The 21,661-nt window shown below is 42.4% G+C and overlaps 2 protein-coding genes across 2 annotated transcripts; one reads left to right on the top strand and one right to left on the bottom strand.

The window, feature by feature from the left end:
* Positions 1 to 193: 193 nt before the first annotated feature.
* pdha1a (pyruvate dehydrogenase E1 subunit alpha 1a) lies at positions 194 to 6,564 on the bottom strand. The gene is made up of 11 exons (XM_079284199.1): positions 6,427 to 6,564; positions 5,531 to 5,599; positions 5,276 to 5,449; positions 4,975 to 5,101; positions 4,795 to 4,886; positions 3,938 to 4,030; positions 3,376 to 3,531; positions 3,043 to 3,114; positions 2,891 to 2,958; positions 2,455 to 2,563; positions 194 to 2,169 (listed from the first exon to the last, which is right to left on the bottom strand). The coding sequence occupies exons 1-11, from the start codon at positions 6,472 to 6,474 to the stop codon at positions 2,005 to 2,007; spliced, it is 1,173 nt and encodes a 390-aa protein (XP_079140325.1). The 5' UTR covers positions 6,475 to 6,564; the 3' UTR covers positions 194 to 2,004.
* Positions 6,565 to 9,054: 2,490 nt separating this feature from the next.
* Positions 9,055 to 19,055, top strand: map7d2a (MAP7 domain containing 2a). Its single transcript, XM_079283319.1, has 17 exons — positions 9,055 to 9,134; positions 10,987 to 11,079; positions 11,523 to 11,606; positions 11,697 to 11,774; positions 12,394 to 12,557; positions 12,757 to 12,853; positions 13,512 to 13,601; positions 15,209 to 15,315; positions 15,436 to 15,551; positions 15,673 to 16,055; positions 16,163 to 16,304; positions 16,401 to 16,581; positions 16,713 to 16,817; positions 16,956 to 17,006; positions 17,216 to 17,255; positions 18,018 to 18,651; positions 18,770 to 19,055. Exons 1-17 carry the CDS (start codon positions 9,098 to 9,100, stop codon positions 19,026 to 19,028), a joined length of 2,661 nt encoding a protein of 886 aa, XP_079139445.1. The 5' UTR covers positions 9,055 to 9,097; the 3' UTR covers positions 19,029 to 19,055.
* Positions 19,056 to 21,661: the final 2,606 nt, after the last annotated feature.

Consider the following 21,661-nt stretch of genomic DNA (forward strand, 5'->3'; position numbering starts at 1 on the left):
TGTCCTTACTTTTTCTAATTATTTCTTTATCTAGTTTTATCTGAAATATTATTATTAATTCTCTTCACTTTTGTCGATATTTGATCTTTATTCTTAATTGAAGTCACCTGACATGGGACTTAATACTTAAAAAAATATTCAAATGTCCAAAAAATAGTAAAAGTTGAGAAAAAGAAGAGTACAAAAACCTCAGTATCTTACAGTCTCTTTATTACAGGGACACACATAAAACAAAGGTTTCCATGCAGTGTTTGCCTGCGTCGATGTAACAGTTTACTACACCAAATACTCCCACTGTGGGTATTTCCAGCTGTACCAAGACTGATACTGACATTTAAAAGTTTAGTGCATCTTCTTATTTGACTAAATACTTTTGACATTACAAAGAAAAGACCCTTCCCTGCTGCACCTCTTTAAAGGGTTTCACGCATTGTTGCAATGTTTAAGAATACTAATAACTGAAAATTACCATAGCAGCTTGCTGCTAGCAGTGTGATATGAAGGTTTCTATTTTGCAACCCGAGCTGTCAGTCATTTTTCTTTTTTTTTTAAACAATGTGTTTAAGTACTTGACAAGAAAAAAACAGACTGAAGTTTAAAATATCCAATTTGAGCCAATAATGTACCACGGCTGATGTGGTCAAATAGCACAAGACATTTAAGTAGCCCATAAAGCTACTTAACCAAACATCCCTCTTTGATTTGGAAACTTGATGTGCACAGAGAAGCTCATCTGATGAATGCAGTCTGACTAAAAGCAATCATGTTTAAATTCACCATTTTTTGGAGGAAACGGATGTTTCAGCTTGTGGTAACTTGAGTGCGACTGTAACTATTTACACACATGTACATCAGAAAATGAAAAAGAGCTTCTCCGAGTGTACGATAGTGAGCGGTTTATGTTTGAGTCATGAAACGCAACCTAAAGCAACTGAGCACCAGAGTGTGTGAACACACTCGCTGAACGAGTCTTCAACCATCTGACTTTTAGATGCACAGTCAGCTGCTCGGCTTGGAGCGTGACACAAAGAAGAAGACGCATTCGTCCTCCGAACAACACGAGATTTGCCAGGCACGTTTGGTTTGGCAAGACAAATTTAAATATTTCAAACCTTTCCCTCGGTATTCCCTACCCTCTCTCACATACAGTATTTTGAAAGAAAAATAAATGGTCTTTAAGCTGCTGTCTTTTATAGTCTTTGTAACAAGGGGTTAAATAATAATTAAAAAAAAAAAAAAGACAAGAACTAGTTAACTCAAACTGAATGATTTATCACGTACACTTGAGTATAAAGAGTACAAAGCCGATTTTTACAGAACAGTGTCTTTATGAGATGAACAGCGATGGATAGACCTCAAAGGTGACCAGAGAAAACCATCAAACAAGCAGATTTACAATCTACTAAATGTATTCACTTAGGGCCAGATTTACAAAACCTTCTGACTAAATGCTTAATGTTAAGATTCCTTAAAATAGCTTCAGTAACGTATTGAGCTTCCCTCTAAAATAAATGTAATTCCTCACAGGTATTGATTCATATCGTTTGGTGCATGTACTTCATACAGGAGGTGAAGACTTTAAATAATCCACCAACGTCAGGGATGGTGATTGTAATTACGAAAGCTATACAACAGCTGAGTTGGCTACTAAGTTAATATTTTTACTAAAACTATAAATATAAATAAATATGGGACAGGATTTCATGACACTATGGAACACTGTGGCAAAGAAACTGACTTTAGGGTGTTTTGTACACTGAAACCGTTGAGTATCCAGTTTAGTGTCTTTGTTAATCTTAGTTTTATCCTCACAACATTTTTGTGAATGTGGCCCAACTGTTAAACTGTACAGTATCGAAATAAATGTACTTGATGGTTCGAGCTCTGGGTCCGAGGCACCATTTTATGGTACATTGTATGATGTGTGTGTGTGTGTGTGTGTGGGAGGGGCAGCTAATACATTACTGGGTGAATGACGTAATGAAAAGAGTGGGTGATAAAACTTTAGCCAACAGACTTCAGCTTGGTCCACGGGTTGGTGCTGCGCACCTCCAGCGGTGGGTTGTTGTGAAACATATGGTTGCACAATTCTTCCAGTGGGGGCTCAGGATCCGTGGTGGCAAACTGAGCAGCATCTTCAATTTCCTTCCTCACCGACACGTCAATCTCCTACAGACGCATTGAGACACAAGATTATAGTCATTTGCTGTCGGACTTTTTAGTGTACAGCAAAGGAAACGTGGTTAAGCAGGTGTACTGTTCAATTAGAAAAAATACTAAATCATATATATCATTTTAATATACATTTAGGGAAAATTTTAATAGGTCTTTGATTCAAAATCGAAAGAATTCTTTTTAAATCATTAGGGATGATACAGATATGTCAGCTCTTCAGTGACAACTTGCCGTAGCAGCATATTTATTTGTATCGAACAAACTGAAGATATTTGCTACCTTGAGCTCCTCCACGCTGGCCATGTTGTTGCTGAGCATGCGGTCCTTCAGCAAGGAGATGGGGTCGCTCTTACCACGGACCTCCTGGATCTCATCACGCGTGCGGTAGCTGAGAGGGGAGAGATTGGTGCAGGGATGTTGTGGGGCTGCACTAATACAATATATTCTTTTAAACCAGACACCAAAATGCAAGTGCTACAACTTCATGATTTGAAAATCTGGGTATAGCAAGTCCACTCCAGCGGGAAGGAGGATACATGGAGACTACTGTGGGACAGTGGCAGAAGCAAGGGGCAGCAGCACAGTGAAGACGAGATTGGGAGGTCAGATTATTAATCAATTAAGAAGTGCTGTACAGATATTACACGTGTAGTAATTAGTTACAGCAAATACTTACATTTTAACAAATAAAAAATGACAAAAGATGATCCTTTACCTGACACCAGGGTCACTCATACTGTGTCCATGGTAGCGGTAGGTCTGAAGCTCCATGAGAATGGGACCCTGATGAAAAGTAGCACAAAAATAACTGATGACTACCTGACGATCTAACGTCCCGCTTGATATAATTCAATGTTTTCAACTCACCTTCCCAGCTCGGCAGTGATCCGCTGCGAGCTTGGTTGCTTCCCGAACACACAGGACATCCATCCCATCCACCTGGACACAAGAACAAATCCCCCAAATGTCCTTGAATTATGATGTAATCCTTTCAGGAAACACATTATAGTCATTTTATATAACAACGATAACAACACCCACTAACCAACACTTTCTAAAATCAAGTTTCACATCTCAAAAAAATTATAAAATGAGTTTGTATGAAGGGCATTGTGTCGTTTATGGACATAAATACATATCTTGCGCAAACAGATTTTTTTTTTTTGGGGGGGGGGGGGGTTAAAAGAGTAAACCCAGTACCCGGAGACCGGGGATGTAGTCTCCTCTCTTGTAGTAGTCGGTGCTGGCTGCAGACCTCTCCACTGAGGTGCCCATGGCATACCGGTTGTTCTCACAGATGAAGATGGCGGGCAGCTTCCACAGTGCTGCCATATTGTAAGTTTCGAAAATCTGACCCTGTGAAAGACAGAAAGCATGTCTGTTAACGTAGCACAACTGTATGATGGCGCTTTGTTTCGATAGATTTATTCAGATCTTAAACACGGCTGTTTAGACAGACAGCTTAGGAAGCGTCTTATTTGATCTTTTTGGAGAGTTTTACTATTTCACTCCTTATAACAAACTTTATGTTCCATAAGGAGACTTATTTCAATGTAATGTATTTATCAATAAACTTGCTAATCGACTGTTTTCCTGTTTCCCTTGAAGATGATGAGCAGGTTAGAGCACAGCGGAACGGTACAGTAGTAAAGTAAAACCTTCACTGCTAAAGAAAGACGGCCCCCTACTTGTGAACGAAGCTGATGTTGATGTCGTCCATTAATTAAACATTGCTCGACTAAAACCTCTTTCTGTGCAATACCTGGTTGGCAGCGCCGTCACCGTAGAGACTGACACTCAGCTCATTGTTGCCCAGATACTTGCAGGCCAGAGCCACACCAGCACCCAGGGGAACCTGAGGAGAATTCAGAGACGTCTCAGGTTACATGATATAAATCTTAATGTAGAAGGGCCTGTGTCAACGTAGCGATTTTTTTTCTGAGGGCCAGCGGTTTTATTTTCCACTGGTTTTATTTTCCAGAGAGCGTTTGTGACCGTCTAGAGAAGAAGCGCTGCACCCAGCATCTTTGTTTTCCTGAGCACTCTGGGTGTTTTTGTGCAGCCGCTTCGAGATCCTCTTGTTGAAAATCTCTGAACTTATCAGAAAAGCGCTGGTCACGTCATTGTAGTAGAAAATGGAGGAAAGCGCTTGTTTTGGCAATGTTTGTACAATGTACATGTCCCACAGACACTATCATAACAAAGATCGAAAAGCCCATCTGAGGGAGCTGATTGGCTGGGCGGACACTTTCCGTAATGTTGCCGGAGAGTCTCATGCTTTCATCACAACATGCTATATCGACACAGGCCCTGAAGCTCTATTTTAAAAAACATCATAAGAAGCTGCTTCAACAAACACGGAATCTTATGTTCTTGTGATTCGTTTGGCGCTCACATAACGTGGTCTGGGTGCTGCGTCAAGTTCAGTGTTAACTTATGAATGATAGAACGGATAATCAACAATTTGTTGTTTGTTTCTTGCCACAATATTTCTACAAAGTTTGTGACTGAATTTCAGAAAACCAGATCTACTACTTACACCTGCTTATAAGGCATACATCACACTGACATATTGTTAAGACATGCAGATCTATGTTCCAAATCATTTCTGTGACATACCTGCGCTCCAACAATTCCATTTCCTCCATAGAAGTTTTTAGTGTACATGTGCATAGAGCCTCCTTTGCCCTTTGCAATTCCGCTTCTTCTGCCTGGAAATTAAAAAACCTCTCAGAATCAACAGTGATGGAGCTCAAAACTCATCTCAGAATCTAAAATGTCTCAGCATTGCACACTGACCGGTGAGCTCAGCCATGATCTGCTTCACAGTCCCTCCTCTGGTGTACGTGTAGCCGTGGGCGCGGTACGCAGTGATCAGGTGGTCAGTCAAATTAATTCCTGCTTCGATACCAACTGCACAGGCTTCCTACAAGGACAGAAAAAACAAATAAATCAGATACTAATCGTCAGTTTTAAAGTAATATGTGATATCCGGTTGCATTTTAAAAACAGACTTTAATGCCATTATATGTTCTTTCCAGAGCAGCAAACATAAATATTACTCTAACATAGAAGTGAAACTCTAGCATCTAGTCTCTACCTGGCCGTCATACAAGTGGCAGAACCCTCTGATGATCTTCTGCTTGTACAGCTGATCTGCTTTCAGCTCCATACGCCTGATGGTCTGCATGACGCGGTAGTACTGCAGACCCTCGTCACGAGTCATAACCACTTGAGTGGCCGGAGCCTCATCCAGCTTGTGGATGTCACATTTCTAGAGGGAAGAAAATATCCATAAAACACACAACCTGCCATGTGCGTTGATCAGTATAGCAGAAAAAAAACAACAACTTACCTTTATTTCAAATGTGGCCTCGGTTGTGTAGTCGGCGTACGTGCGCGCTGACACGACCGCTGCAGCTCCCTGCCGTGGGAAACAAAGATTTTTACAGCAACACTAGAGTCAAAAAACGACTTCGGAGTTTCAATATTGACACAAAACAATACTTTATTTCTTACTGTAGAATATATGCATTCTGTGAAAAGGCTTTTTTTCCATTCAACAAAATAAGTCAAAAGTGGTAGATAGATAAAGACGAATAGATACTTTATTAATCCCAGAAGGGGACATTTTTTCGCAAAAGCAGCATTTATGGTACAGGTAAAGCAATAAAATATATTAAAAATATAAAAATATAAAAATGCACAATATAAGTATTCAATGAAATATAATAATATTAAAATTAACTAATTAATTAAATGTAATAAACAGCTGTAGTGGAGCTTTGTCTAGCTTTGTCTAAACAGAATATGGATTTAAATCAGGACCTTTATGACAAACAATAGGTAAACAACAGTATGAGTCTGACCAGACATTTGATGGCAGCTTTCAGTAATTGACATTCTGCACATAACACATTTGGGTTGGTACCAAAAAGAGTAGCGAGGGTTGATACCCAGATCTAACATCTGCTACCGTTTAGTGAGACTAAACTGACGTTACGCAAAATGTGCGCTATGGATAAAATACGTGACACGGCACTTAAAACCCAAACCGTGGAAGCTATCATTAAGAGTTTTGATTAATTAATGTGCAGACTTCAGCTCTGTTAGCTAAACAAGCTATCACTCGGCCTCACAAGGTCAGGACAGCGATGCCAGTTGTTTTGGGTGAACGCTGGAGGTCTCAGAGGGAGACTGTCATGCAGTGCTCGGCTAACACCGTCCGTTGTTTAAATTGTATGTACTCACATTTCTCTGAGCACAAGTCCTCAGCACGTTAGAGATATTGGTCAGCATCTTTCCTGAGCTAACTCACAACAAGCCACACAGGAAACGGCTCCGTCCTTCTGTCAAGCTATGGCCTTCCGGCTCCGCTTTTCTTCTTCTTCTTCTTTGTTGGTTTTAAGCGCGTGCAGTTCACTGCTTCCTCGCTCTGGACGGAGGAGTCGCTACATCTCCTGATGGCACACATCCTTGGACACAGGGAGTATAGTCTGAAGAAAATAAATTAAATATTTTTTTAGCAATTTGGCTTCAATATTTACTCTCCCCCCGCAGAGTCTTAAATAATAAGTATCCACTCCCAACTTGGCCACTTCTCAAACAGGAAATACAGCTGGCAGTGAAGCATCACACATACAGAACGGTGTCCATCACTCCACATTCATTACATTTCCCATCCTTGTGTTTCATCCACAGGGCCCTTGACTTGATATCATCTCCCCTATCTAACTTGACTAAACTATGACTGTTGACTTGGTTGAATGGTAAATCGACTGTCTGTCCATTTCCTCCTCCTCCTCCCACTCTCTCTGCCATTTCTACTTATTCCATTTCTGTATATACCACTCGTTTCTGCCAAAAGAAACTCTGACACCAATTTCTCCCTACCTTAATGCTGCCTTGGGCATTCTGTTATCTCATTTCCCTCTATACCCATAACCCGCATTGCATCAGTGCCTCTCCGGCCTATAAATCTGTGTCAGGATTTTCTCCACCAGGTCTGGCCTTCGCCCTCAATCTCTCCCAGCTGAGTACAATCCCGGAAGCAGCACAGTCTGAACACAAGACTGCCCCCACTGCTCTCCTTATATCCAAATAGCATTAATATGGAGTCAATTATAGAGAGTGCCAGCCTAAATCCCCTTTGGTAAGGTGGGAAAACCCTCCTCTCAATATAAACTAGCACACCATTTACTCCATTTTTTTACACAACACTGATGGGAGGGCAATGAGACCGAGGCCATATTGCTGGGCCTGCTGGAGAGAAGCGAGGCACAGGAGCACCAGAATCTGGACTGATCTGTCAGACCCCTGTTGCAATGAAATGAGAGGCTTTCTAAAGGGGATGTGGTGCACGGAAACACTACCACTTTTGTCCAGGGACTGCCAAAATCGACACAAAATGAAAGCTCCTTGTAGCTTTAAGAAGGCCGGGGTCTCGAGGGAGCCCAACCGGAACATTTGAAATAAATTGTGACTGTTAGAATAGATATCCGCACAATTAGATCTATGCAGAGTACACTTTATTTGAGCTTTCGGTCCAAAATACTTTCATCAGAGCAGAGTTATCCTGCAGTTAAATAGTGTGGCACCATATTCTGTAACCCATCAGATTCTGTGACCTGATTAGAGATTTCAGAAATAACAAGAGCCTTCAGGTCACAGCTGCTTTATTGTCCTGTCAAATTTATTTTTAAAGCTTAACCTCATATTTGTGCATATTCTTAAACCCATGTCTTATCTGACTCACAGTAAACCTGGGATGTACTTCAACAGAAGGAATACAAGTTGTTTTTTGGACTACATAGAAAATAATGCTGACATGTGTAGTCTGCAGTGCACTTTAGATGATGGGCACTTAAAGACAATATTACATTCACTCAATGCAGAGAGTTGGAAGAATGGGGATCATTTTGGGGCCCCGCAGCTCATTTCTGCCCCAAAGCCCTGAACCATGTGACCACTGCAAAGGCTTTTATCATGGTCAGATACTATCCAAGCTACCATTCAAACAGGTGAATACATCTAAATGCTGTGGATGGTTCACAAAGCTGTGATAGCAGAATGGTGCTTGGTGTTCAGACCATGTGTGTGCACCGCTAACCCTTAGCCGTCAATATTTGTTCGATCAATGAGCCTTTTTTTTATTCATGATCGATCTTTTAAAAAATGCAAACAGCAAATGCAACTGCACTGCTACTAATAACAACAACATCAACAACAATAATGATATAATAACAATTAATAACAACAATAATTATTATTTACAGTATTTTTTCAAATATCGTCAAGTGAGATTTAATAGTGAGGGGGACTAATCGAGACTTCTTTCAAGGTAATCTGTGGTTAACTTCTTGTGTGTTGTGATAAAATCAAGTTAGGAAACAGTTAATTGTTGCATTAATGTTGCAAATTGTTGCATTAATGTACAGAGTTCAAACTCGGCCTATAGGCGAGCACGCAGTGATTCTGCGTGTTGTCCATCTGCCTGTTGTTGCATTAAAGCCAGCTAAATTTGGTTTGAGCTGCTCGCACAGAGGAAGCCCCCCCCCCCCCCTCCCTCCCCATCCACGGGTGAATTGCTGATGGCTCGTGTATCAGGGCGGGCTTATACGCTGCGACACACAGTGTGGTCGGTCGGTACACTCGATTGTGTGCGCATCATCGTCTCCGCTCCAGCCCCTGCATCTCTCTCCTCCATTCACACACACACACACACATAATGCTCTCGTGTCCTGCTCGTCGTCTCCAGCCTGCACAATGACCTTCGGACCAGTTGAATGGTGCGTGGTTGTTTCTTCCTGCTGTGGCTGCCGCGGAGGGCAACGTTAACCTGTGCTGCATTGACATCACTGCGGACTGTTTTGGGTGACAGCACGTCCATTCATTCGAGTGTATTGTTCCTGTGACAGCTGCTATGGCGAAAACAGCCACATCATCCAGGGAAATAGCAGGTGAGCTTGATGTGACGTTTGTTAGGTTTGGTATCATCGCGCTGTCGGGATCTGTTGTGTTTGCTCCTCGATTTCGAGCAGACTCATGAATGACGCAATTGACAAATCCACTGCTTTTGTGCATGATGCAGGCTGTGCGGTCATGATCCGGCACCACTGTTTTGTTTATTCTCTGAGGCTCTGAGCAGTTTGTTTTCAATGGAAGCAGGTCTAAAATGTGCACTTTTTAATTTCCTTTAGAAGAAACGCAAAACCCCAGGCGTTTTGTTTTTTATCACGAGCGAAAGTGAGCAAAACAGAACTGGGGTGCATCTTTTGTGTGATTCTGTCCTCTGCCATACATTTACTCATGGGGATATCAGCATTACAGATTTAAATGACTTTCAAGCAAAATCAGGCTATGTGTGCAGCCGCCTTTTGGTGATGACGCAACTCAATCGGATAAAAGGGTTCAAATGGGTAGAGAGGACGGCTGGGTTGTTTCCTATGACACAGACCCATGGATTATACTGTGTATTTAGTTTGAGCATCAAATCATTTTGGGATGACTTTGTGGGTTGAAGGACTGGGTCACTGTCTCAAATTGCATTTACCCTCTACTCTCTGAAAGAAGGAAAATCTCCCTGCAGATTGATAATCAAATTTGACACAATTATGAGTAACTCTATCCAGACAGGAGAAAAGACTTTCCTCTGTCACATTAGCTGCTCCGTTGAGAAAGTACTGGAGGCATTTTATGTTGGAACTCTTCAAGAACAAAATCATCAGTGTTTCACTTTTTGTATATGGAAGCATCTTGTGCGCATTATTTTGTTTGTACAGCTTTGTATATTTACAATAACAAGGTTAATGTTACAGAATAATGTCTGGACAGCTCTATAAAATAAATACATCACAGAGTATGAGGGATATTCCCCTCACAATAAAAGCGACTGTAAATGTCACACTGTTAGTGCTGTAGAAATCAATAATATGTCATCTTGGAAAATGATAAATGTTACAAGTTAAGCATGATGAATATGTTAAGTTCAGTCAGTAGAGCATACAAGTTTAGGTCAAGTGAAAAAACAGCTCTCCTGACATCAGCTAAACCACATTTAAAAGATTAGCGTGGAGGATTTAGAGGAATTTATTCGCAGAAATAAAATACAACATCACTGTGTTTTCATTGTTGTGAAACTAAGAATTGTGTTTTTGTTAGCTTAGAATGAGCCTTCGTTTCTACATATGGGAGCGGGTCATCTTCATGGAGTCCGCCATGTTGCACCGTCATGTTTCTACAGTAGCCCAGAACGGACAAACCAAACACCGGCTCTTGAGGGAGTCTTTTGTGTTTTTTTACGTTACCTGAAGGCCATCAAAGTTCTCCGACATGCACGCTTGCAAAGGGAGATGTGAGCGGAGCGGTTCAGTTGGTTGCATTCTGCAGCCTCACCACTACATGCCACGAAATTCTACACACTGGTCCTTTAAGAGGGCCTCGGTGTTGTCTGCTCGGTTTTAATATACACAATAAAAGCCCTGACTGAAAAGAGAAAAATTCACTTGATTAAGTGAGGCAGTTACTATGACAGTCCCATATTGATTCAGCACATTTTAAACGTCGTTTTATTTCTGTTACGTGGCAATTTAGTGGCACGTCCAAGATTTAGATTATTTGGAGACTGTTATCAACTCTTAATCACCATATTACAGAATAGATGTGTCTAATACTTTTATCCTGTGATCTCACTCTGGTTTCCTTCATCTTCTATCTTCAACCATTTACAAGCATTGTGATATTGATGTGAGAATAGCAGCTTGCTGTTTCGATCAATGCTCCTTGTATTCTTCTGTTTGTTTTGTGCGTTAGGTGAAAAGATGGCACCACCGTCCATCACTCTACTTCCTGACAAGAGATCTCCGACAAACGGTCACAGCTCTCCAGCCCGAACTGGAAAAACTAGTGAGTAATCCTCTCCAGCTTTTGTCACACGATGTGCTCTTTCCTTCCAACTGCTTTCATCTGGATGAAAATGACTGACTTCGCAGTTATTTGGATGATTACACGATTAATAAACACCATTATATGACTCTGTAGGCCTATACAACAATCAGGACTGCTCTGTTGTCAAGCAACATTAAACCGAAAGAGGCATTCAGCATGTGTGGAGTGACTATCACATCAAGGACAGCTTCCTCCCCTCTCCTGCATATTGCTGCAGTCTGCCCTTGGCATGGGGCTTCTCCGGCTTTTTGCAACACAATGCATTTAACATAGAGCAGCCCCACACAGAGATGACAAAATGTTTCCCTCTTCTGGTGTCAAAGCAGCACTGCAGGTCAGTGCTCATTCCTCTTTAGACCAGGCTGACTGTGCTCTCTCTCCTTCTGTCATGGTGATCCCAGCTCCATCTAACACAGAGAAGAAGCCGCAAATAAATGGACATGCGTCGCCTTCACACATCAACAACAACCATGCAGGTAAACAAAGTAAGTCTCTATGTTTTGCTGACTTTTCTCTCTTTCTGCTTTCCATGTTTTTTCTTTTGTTGTTCTCTGACATCATTGTCCATCTTTCAGTGGTGGAGGGTTATATGACGACAGACGACAGGATGCGATTAGCCAAAGAGAGACGTGAGGAGCGGGAGAAAAGCCTGGGTAGGCTAATGTCATTTTCTTGTGCAAATAAACAGGCTGATTTGTTTGAACTGAGAAAATCTGAAATGCCTTTAAATTCTTGTTCCTGCTGGGATTATGTTTCCCTGCAACATTCTTTTCTCCACAGTTGAATTGGTTGTGGAAGGACTTTGCTAGCCAGTAGAAGTTGAGTTCACTGGCTTTTTGATATGATGAGCTCTGTCACTTGAGACAATGGGACAGTAACATAGGAAAGTCCACCAAAGTAGGTCATGTAATCATGCAGTCCCAGCAGTTGCCTCATGATGACAAGGGTTTCTAGCTACATGACAGTCTCGCGTGTGCATTGACAGATACAAAACTCACTACACACATAGAAGTTCAGATAATACTGAAGGATGTGATTAAAGAGTGTTTAGTTCCATGAAAAATACACTGAAAATTATTTTGAAGAGAGAGATAAAAATGTATCAAATTCTTGTTGCAAAATAGTAAAACATCTTTTATTTCTTCCGTGGTATATATTCTGAACTTTACAATACCAGCCAAATAGTAAAAAGCCACCCGGCAACCACGCGGGAGCATGAACTCAGATTTCTGTCCATGAAACCTGGAGCATAATCTATCGTGTCTCTTTCAGTGGCCAGGGACGGGCTGATCAGGGAGAAGGAGCGCAGAGCTCGGCTGCAGTACGAACGCACAGTGGAGGAACGCTGGAGGCGGCTGGACGAGCAGAGGCAGAAAGAGGAGCTCCGCAGAACTGCAGTGGAGGAGAAGAGGAGGCAGCAGCTCGAGGAGGACAGGGTCAGCTGACTTAACAAAAATCACAATGAATTCTAATCTAAGTATATATTGCCTGTCTCATTTGTGATTGTGTGTGTGTGAAAGATACATAGAAAGATCGTTCAAGTGCCTCATCCCTGGCAGTGTGTAGAAATGACAAAAAAAAAAAAATAGTGAGGTGACAGTGTTCCAAAGAAAACCTCTGCTGTGTTGCGTTCAGGAGCGACTGGAGGCCCTGATGAAACGCTCTCTGGAGCGCAGCCTTCAGCTGGAGCAGAGGACCAAACGCTGGAGCAGAGGCTGCCCAGCAGGAGCAGGTACGAAAGAGCTGACAGCTGCAAACAGAGGTGGTTTGGGATACAAGAGGCATGGATGCAAGACCTGAATGGCCTGAAGCAGCAGGATATGGGAGAACAGTTTTTTCCAGAGGGATTGCATTTTGCTGTACTTCTGTGAGACACCATGACACAGTATGCGTGTGTGTATGTGTGCTATAGGTTTGTGTGAGTGTGTGTGTGTGTGTGTGTGTGTGTGTGTGTGTGCAAAGGAGAGCCTTTCTCATGGCCTGATCATTGCTGATAGCCTGGCTGCTGAAGTATGCATGAGCAGAAATGTGTTCCTGGTTTCCCACAAAGACGGGATGGCGTTACATATCTGCACTGGTGTCCATGTAGCACTAAATCACACCTTTTAAACTGTGGTGGATGATTGACATAATGGAGGTGGGAAAACAACACTGAAATTATCTGTGCGCACAGTGACATTTACGATAGCCGCTGGGGAGTCACCACAGTTGGAGATTTCCACAGCCTACTCATCGTAGCTTTAAATCAGACCAACATAAGGCATTACATCACACCATCCCTGCTGGTATGTTAACTCCCATCCAGGTCTTGACAGCTGGATGAGGAATTGCCCAGATAAACTGTTCATAACGCTCTGTCTGCTCTGCTCTGCTCCGCCCGCTGCCTGTAGGTGACAGTGAGAATGCCCCACTCCCTTTCTCTGCTGCCTCCGTCTTTTCCCATGGCATTGCCTCCCCCCTTCCTGCTGTCAGCGAATCTGGTAAAGTTAAGCCCCCCCCCCCCCCCTGACCCTCCCAAATATATCACCCCTCCTGTTCAACCAACAGTTACCATGTTTGTGTTTGTCTGCCTTTTGGCAAGCTGAAACTTAGACCAAAGGCAAACATGTTCTTCCTGTGATGCATGCATGTTAAGCTGCCCTGTTGTTGAGCCTCTGTGCACGTGAGATATGAAGTACTTCTGCAGGCTTAGGCTCTGCTATGTTTGCTGTGTTTGTGCTCTGCTGCAGTGGCTTTATTTTGAGCCGCTGTCACAAAATGGAATAGAAACACTGTGTGGAGACAGGCTTCGGTGCAGGAGCATTTACATATCCAAAATATAATGTAACCTCTTATTCAGGCAAAAACAAGCGGAAACATTTCCATCTTCCTAATGTTCTCGAGGGACTTTTATTCTTCCCTCTCTTGAGAGGCAAACTCTGCATTATGTCTGCAAGCGGACCAGCATGCAGGAAAAAGAGGACAATAAGAAAATGCATCGGCTGAATCTTTTCAGCAGTAACATGTTTTCCTCCGTTCATTTGTCCCCTTCGGCCTGGCTTTCCTATATGTTTGCTTTAGTTAGAACACATGTTCAGTACACATGACTCTCTTTCAAATTTCCCTCGAAGTCAAACTGCGGATTAGTTTCCCCAGATTAGTAACCTCTCACAAATTACAAACAGGCTGAAGGACAACTGATCAGAATGACTTGAAAATCTCAATGATCCTGAACACGAGAAGTATTATTTTCAGCTTGTAGGTGAGTCAGAAGTATTCCGGGACCCTGGAGCAGACGGTTCGGGGGATTAATTGCACATGACCTAGAATAGACATAAAACAGACACAGAGATTACTCTTTACAGATGGTGACAGATGGATGAGAAGTTACAAGAGATGGCAATGAGATCGTCGTTCTGTGCGTAGGGCCTTTGCTTTTGTGATTGTGAGTTTGAAAAAAGGTCTGTGTGTGTGTGTTTTTTCCATTTGCTGTCATTGTTTTGGGTGTGGCAAAGAGAGATGTGTGTGCTTGCATGACACACTGCATAGCAGCATACAGACTCAGGATTAATTCCTAAAGATAGCAGTGGCATTAACACGCCCCATTATATCTGACGGTTGGCTGCATCGTTGGCTGCAACAGACTGGCAGTTAAAAGACAAAGACGTGTTCAACAGCAGACCCTCAGTCAGTTCTAATCCAATTCTGGGAAATCAATGTTTTCTTTTTGGCAGAATCAGATCAAAACTGTGTCCCTCCAGGACAGAGGTGCTGACTGGGCGTTGACCTGGACAGCGTTCCTCTTCGAAATATTTTCGAGATTTGAGCTTCAAGTTTGCAGGTTTTCTACCCAAAAAGCTGATTAGCACAACTTCAGCCACAGAAGATAAAACGTATCACTCAGTGGACCATGGATGACTGTATCTTATATACATTTATACCTTCTGACTTGCAACAGACCTGCCAACTGACTTTGGCTGCAAAACATGAGTCTGTAAGCTTCGGCTGGGTGCAGCACACACTGTCCAGTCAAGCCCTCCATAGCTACTGTATTAGCACCTCTCTGTCACTTTGAGATTTGATAAGAATGGTGTTTGTCGTCATGTAGCGCCCTGCAGCCCTCACAGGTCACCTTTCCGCGGCTCCCTGAACCCCACAGATCACAACAGAGCTGGACTTCAGGGAGGCTCTCAGTCCACTCCCAATACCCCCAAGGTCAGACCTCATACATGTGCTCTACCTTGGTATACTGTATGTATTCCAACATCTGTAAGAATCAAACACTGATGAATACGAGCTGCAAAATGTATTCAGTCCCTCTAACACTGCTTACAGAAAGAGCGGCTGCGCAGAGAGAGAAGAACTGCATCTCCAGGTTGTGGATCCCCTTTGAGAAGATCCGAATCCCCTGCGAGTGTCACCAGGCACTTGGCTTCCCCTACTACCTCAAAGTAAGATTGTTTGTTTGGTAAAAGGCGGGAAAACGCTGCTGTCAGCAGGGAGCATTATTTTCACATATCTCTCCTGTCATGAAACACTTCATTCTTAAGCCAAAAATCTATCTGTGTGCAGGCTGGCATCTAAAATGCGTTCCCATTCTCCGAGCAATGCACATCAGTACCATTACTCTCCTACAAGACAACGTTCAAACCTGTCACCAGATGATAGGAAACCAGAAGACAAGACGCTGGAGAGACACGGAGAACAGTCCAAAGCGGCGAGAAAGAATACCGACATCAACAGCACGAATCCATCTTCACAAGATATGAAAAATGTGGTCAACGCTGAAATCACTAAATCCAGACCATCTCAAGGAGAAACCTTGGATAAGCATCTCAGAGCTGACACATCTGAAAAAAACCAGTCCCCTGACAGAAAGGACCACATGTCTCCCAATGTGGATTTCTCAGAGAAGAAGATGCAAAGCAACGCTCAGGATGGAGACAAGAAAAAAGGTGGACTTCATTCAAGTGACGGCAGAGTATTTGTAACCTTACACTGCATTAAGATTTTGAAGCACACTTGGATGATCTTACCCCAGTCTTTTCTGTGTGTTTGACAGAATCAGCGCCATGTGCGTCCACGGGGAAAGTGGCAGCTGGCATGACAAACGCAGAGGAGGCTACCAGGCTGCTGGCAGAGCGAAGGCGTCAGGCGCGAGCTCAGAAAGAACTGGAAGAGAAAAAGCGGGAGGAAGAGGAACGGTGAGTTCATTGAAGAAATTATGAGTGAGAGGCTGCAATGCTTTGTCTCTGGGATTTAAGTCTTTGAATGTTTTCAACAAGTGTATGTACCATCAGATACAGGGAAGAGCAGCTGAAGAAGCATCTCGCACAGGAGCGGCAACAGCAGGAGGCAAAGACTCAACAACTGAAGGAAAAGGGGAAACATGAGGAAGAGCTTAACAAGCTGAAACAAGAAGAGGACAAACGAAAGAAGGAGGAGCAGGAGAAGGAGCTCCAGAGCCAGATGGACAAAGAGGTGAGAGACGATAAGAGGCAGTTGTTTTTTGCCCTGTCACTGTATTGATTGGATTTCGATTTTTGGTAGTTTCTATGTGAATTTCAGGATAATCTTTGGACCGTCGTGTAAATTATGCTCTGACTTAACAGAAAGGAAAAGCCCAAGTCCAAGCTCAGGAGGACGCAGAGCGACAGCGGCAAGACAGAGAACTGCAGGCGCAACAGGAAGAGGAGGAGAGGCAACTGAGAAAAAAGGTCATTTTAAACAGAAACATCCTGAGGACAGTCACAGCACTCATTGCACGTTGACTGCATGTTGCACTTGAACGATTGGAAACTCTGAATTCTGGAAAGTTCACACAGTGATTGATTGTTCATGTGTTTTTTTCGCAGAGAATCGAGGAGATCATGAAGAGAACGAGGAAGGGTGAAGCTGACTTGAAGGTACTGTGAGAGACGCCCCCTGTTCTCGTACAGTAGTCCGGCTGCCTTTAAGCACCTGCTGATCATGTGATTTTTCAACTTTCATTCATTAAGACTCTGACTTTCTGTTGTTATCATCTTTATTAAATTATTTTGTTGGTGATACTTTGGTTTTGTGTCCTGATTACCACAAACATTGACTTGATCGTGTCTGTTCTGCATTGAATCAGAAGGAGGAGCAGGTGGAGACGAAGCCTGTCTCACCACCAGGTTAGTATGTTACTCAGTCACCCTGCCAATACTTACGTTTGCTTGCTGCCCCTGCTTTCTCTACCCCGCTCTGTATGCCTTGCAGCTGTAAAAATGCAAACAGGGCATGTGTAGGTTATGATGGGATTCATGAACTGGCTTATTTAGGGCATGCACTGCAGTAATGTACATTTTTATGACTTTGCTTGTGTGAAATCTCAGTAGAGGAGACACGCCAATATTTTTTTCCAGCATTCTTGTTATTTTCTTGTTATGCAATAATTCGAATGCATTGGCAGAAGGATGAACAGCTATACGTATGACCCTTTTCTACATCAACCAAGCAACTTGTTTGTTCTTTGGGCCATTCATTTGAAACCATCTGGTGGAGGATATACACTATTTTGTATAATATGGAGCAGCAGCCAAGGACTTTCCTCTTGGTGCTGACAGGGCACCTTTTAAAGTCCAGCAGTGTCCTGGGAGCTGACTGTAAAATTAGCCGCTCTTGAAAACGTCCTTGGAAGATTCCTTCAGGGACTGCTCTGCGAAATGTGAGCCTCACGCTTTATTTGGAGTGTCCTGTGTTAAATCTCAAATGATTTGGGTTTGACAAATGAGCCAAAGTCAATATTTAGCATGAACTTGTCCAGTAATTATTCTATTAATATGGGGCATCCGATATTACTGCTAGCGGGAATAGACTCAAATGAAATCCAGTTGGTGTTAAACGGACAGTCCAAATAAAGTGAAGCCCACCGTGATGTTTTTCATTCTCCGCAGGTGAAGTGAATACTGTTGAAACTAACGCTCAGGTGAATGAGCAAACGATCAAAAAGGTTGAGTTTCAGGTTGAAGAGCAGGTCAGCATGAAGGAAAGTGTCCTGGGGAAGAGAGAAGCAGCAGCACAGATGGACAATCAGAAGAGTTTGCAAGTTAAAAACAACACCAGTCAAGTGACACCAACACACAGTGTTCCTGACACGAGACCGGACACCAAACAAACCAGTGACGAGCAGGGCAGCCAACTGAACAGAGAGGCCAAAGCCTGTGTCCTCAAGCAGCAGGAGAGAGTGGTGGAAATGAATGTAAACAAGCAGCACAGAGCACATGTTAGAGCCGCAGACCAAACTAATAAAAAGACGACAGCAGATGCTAAAGTCAACCAAAGGGAGGGCGGTATGATGAATGGAGCGGTGAGGAGTGAAGGAAGTGCCTCGAAGAGAAGCCATCTAACTGCTGAGGTAAGCAAACAGCAAAGCCTGCATGTGTCGGCAGCTGCTAAAAGAGGGGAGGTCATCAGACCCTCTGTGGGGCCCCTGTCGCTGGGACACCTATCACCACCAATCATCAAGCTGGAGCCCCTAGGTGTGAAGAATATGGGGTCATGTGATGAGGTGCAGTCCATGGAGGTGAGGTGAGTCATCAGGGAACCCTGTATTATTATTATTAAAGAGGTACTGACCACATTACACACGTGGTCTTCGAGGACACAAATATTACATGTAATTGCTTTCTTTATTATGATATTCCAGCCCCGTTTCAAAGGAGGAACTGATTTCAATCCCAAAGTTCTCGCCAGTCAACGAAATCCAGCACAGCAGCGTGAGCAACACCCGGGCTCTCGAAGACCTGATCGACCTGACAGGCAGCATCACCTATCCCAAAATGTCCTCTGAAGGCAACGTCGGCGACGGCAACAAGAACCTCATTGAGGGTGTTGTTAGTCCCATGGCGGACTCAAAGCACATTGGGATGTCGTCTCCGTCCTCAAATGAATTTAGCATCCAGTAGTCCGTTACTAATAATCTCTCTCTCTCTCTCTCTCTCTCTCTCTCTCTCTCTCTCTCTCTCTCTCTCTCTCTCTCTCTCTCTCTCTCTCTGTCACACAATTACACTCACGGGACGTCACATTCTGAGTGTGTATCACTACATTTATGGGAATAGAGCCATAGACATTGACTTCAAATAAACTGCAAACAATGACATGCAATATAAAGAAAACAAATGTTCGATATTCTAATCACGTAGCAACTGACAATTTGAAAGTATGTGTGAAAGATTTTGTTTAATCGACACAAGTACGTTTGCTGGATGAGCACATGTGACAGAGGGTCAGGGAGAGAAGCTGTGTCTGGACTTGTGAAATAATTATGAAAAAAGACAGGGTTTTAAATAATATAGATATTTAGGAAAAACACACCATTGCTAATGTATGGTGAGAATCTCTAATATTCTCTGCACAGATTCCTCACTGGGTCTTCAGTCTCAGTGCAGGAGTACCAAAGCTCAGAGCATTGACGACAGCGTTTGTACCTCTAACTTTCCACATGCCCTCTTAAGCCTTTAAATCGAATGCAATGTTGCTGGGAAAGGCATGACTATTTCATTTTCCTGTTAGCCTCATTTTTAATACTTCCAAAATGTCTCTCCAAGGTTATATTGTTCGTGCATGTGTTGATGATTGATTTGGCTGGAATATAAAGGATGTATCTGGCTAACTAGACTCCAGCAGGACTCCAGCAAGGTCTGACCGCGGGATTGTTATGAGATGATTTTAATCTTTAACTGGGACTTTTCGAACTGCACGTAAGTGTGGAGGATGATTCCAAAGCTGTCGACTTGAATATTCGAACATTGAGAAAATCAGGCATCAACCCTAAATGATGGCACATACCTATACTACATGTTTGCTGCAGACTAGAGTGAACACTTGGACTCTATTGTGAATGTACAGTAATTGCATTCATAAAAACGTATTTAACGTCGGTGATTCCATGGATTTCCAGCGATGAAAATAGTGACAGCTGAGCAGCTTCATGTCATTTAAAAAGTTGTCTTTAGGTGAGCCTCGCTATGCAAAGGGTTTCCAAGGCACAGCGCTAATGGGTGCATTAATCTATTAGACATGCAGTAAAGTACATAGATTCCAATCAATAGAAATCTGGCGGTTGATGTGTAAGACTGAATTGCACTGTGGCAGGAATGTTTGCCTAACAATCAACTTGTAAGTGTGCCCTGTAGCTATAAAGAAGCTGTTAAAGTTTTGTTCTCCCTCCATCATCTGTGTGGTCCTGTGTGGAAATTATCCAGCCGGCTCCTTTAACTTCTTGAGATTCATAAAATGACAGATCATTTTTTTATTTTCTGTGTCTACATGTGATTGCAGTAGAGATGCCTTGTGAGGGGCCGATTAGTTGCTGTTTTTTTGTTGTGCAAACCATTTTACAGCTTTCTGACTGTGTACCTTTTCTGTTTAAGCTACTGGGATTGTTGTGTGGGACCTGTACTTGAACCCTGGTTGGAAACACTTAACATGTGCCATGCTGCAGAAAACAATTGTACCAATAGCGCATACACATTATTATTCATCATAAAGGGGCATTTCAATTTGTGTTCCTCAGACAATACATCATCTGGAAAAACAGGCGATTTAATCTTCTTAAATTAAGTTGCGTTATATGTTGCATACAATATTTGAAAGCGAGGATTGGCTGTTTATTTGCATTTTCAAACACTGCTGTTTCACATTGACTTAACTTATGCTTTTTTTTTTAAAAGGGGACTAATTTGAAAGAAAAGCAAACGAGGATAAATAAATGTTACAGTGTATACAACCACTTCAAAAAGTACTCAAGTTTGCTCACGCCCATATTTCAGAAGTCTTTCACAGTCAGCTTAACTCTTTAAATGATGTAATTAGACTTTGTGCATGGTTAGCATGGTCATAACAATGTTATCCGAAACAATAAAATGTGAAATTGGGAAGCCTGTGTTTTTGTTTGTGTGTTCATGTGTGTTTGTGTTATTAAGCAATTAAAAAGGGGAGACGTTAATGGCATCGGGCACAAAAACATAAAGTGAAGAGATGGAAGACTTCAGAGAAATCACACCAACAGATGTATTGTTGTTGTCCTTAAACACAACAAGCTAAAACCAAAGCTGTCTTTGGTACAACAGCCCTGCAATAAATCCTGCAGCATATCCTCATTAACTTTTTGTTCAACGGTTGAAGGGGAGGTGTTGTTTCAATAAGAGATGTGTCTAAACTACAGTCTACCAGTCTATTTAATTTTTTATTATTTTTTATTTTATTTTTGTAATTTTCTCTGTGTAGATAATTTATTGACCCTTCGGTCACATTTTGTTTTTTATGCTTTTAAATGTCTGCTCTGTTAAGCACTTTGTGATACTACTGTCTGTGAAAAGCGCTATATAAATAAAATTCATTCATTCATTCATACCCTTGCTGATATAAATGGGGTACAATTTAATAAGACACATCCTCAACACCCAACAGAAACAGAATATTATGAGGCTAAAAAACCTTCGTGAAAGTGTGTATACCGTGTAGTACACACTCCGAGCCGGTAGGTGGCGCTACATTCTGTCTGACACGTGAACGCTGTGTTGATGAGGGGGCGAGG

This window comes from Melanostigma gelatinosum, assembly GCF_949748355.1.
Source record: "Melanostigma gelatinosum genome assembly, chromosome: 14".
NCBI lineage: Eukaryota > Metazoa > Chordata > Actinopteri > Perciformes > Zoarcidae > Melanostigma > Melanostigma gelatinosum.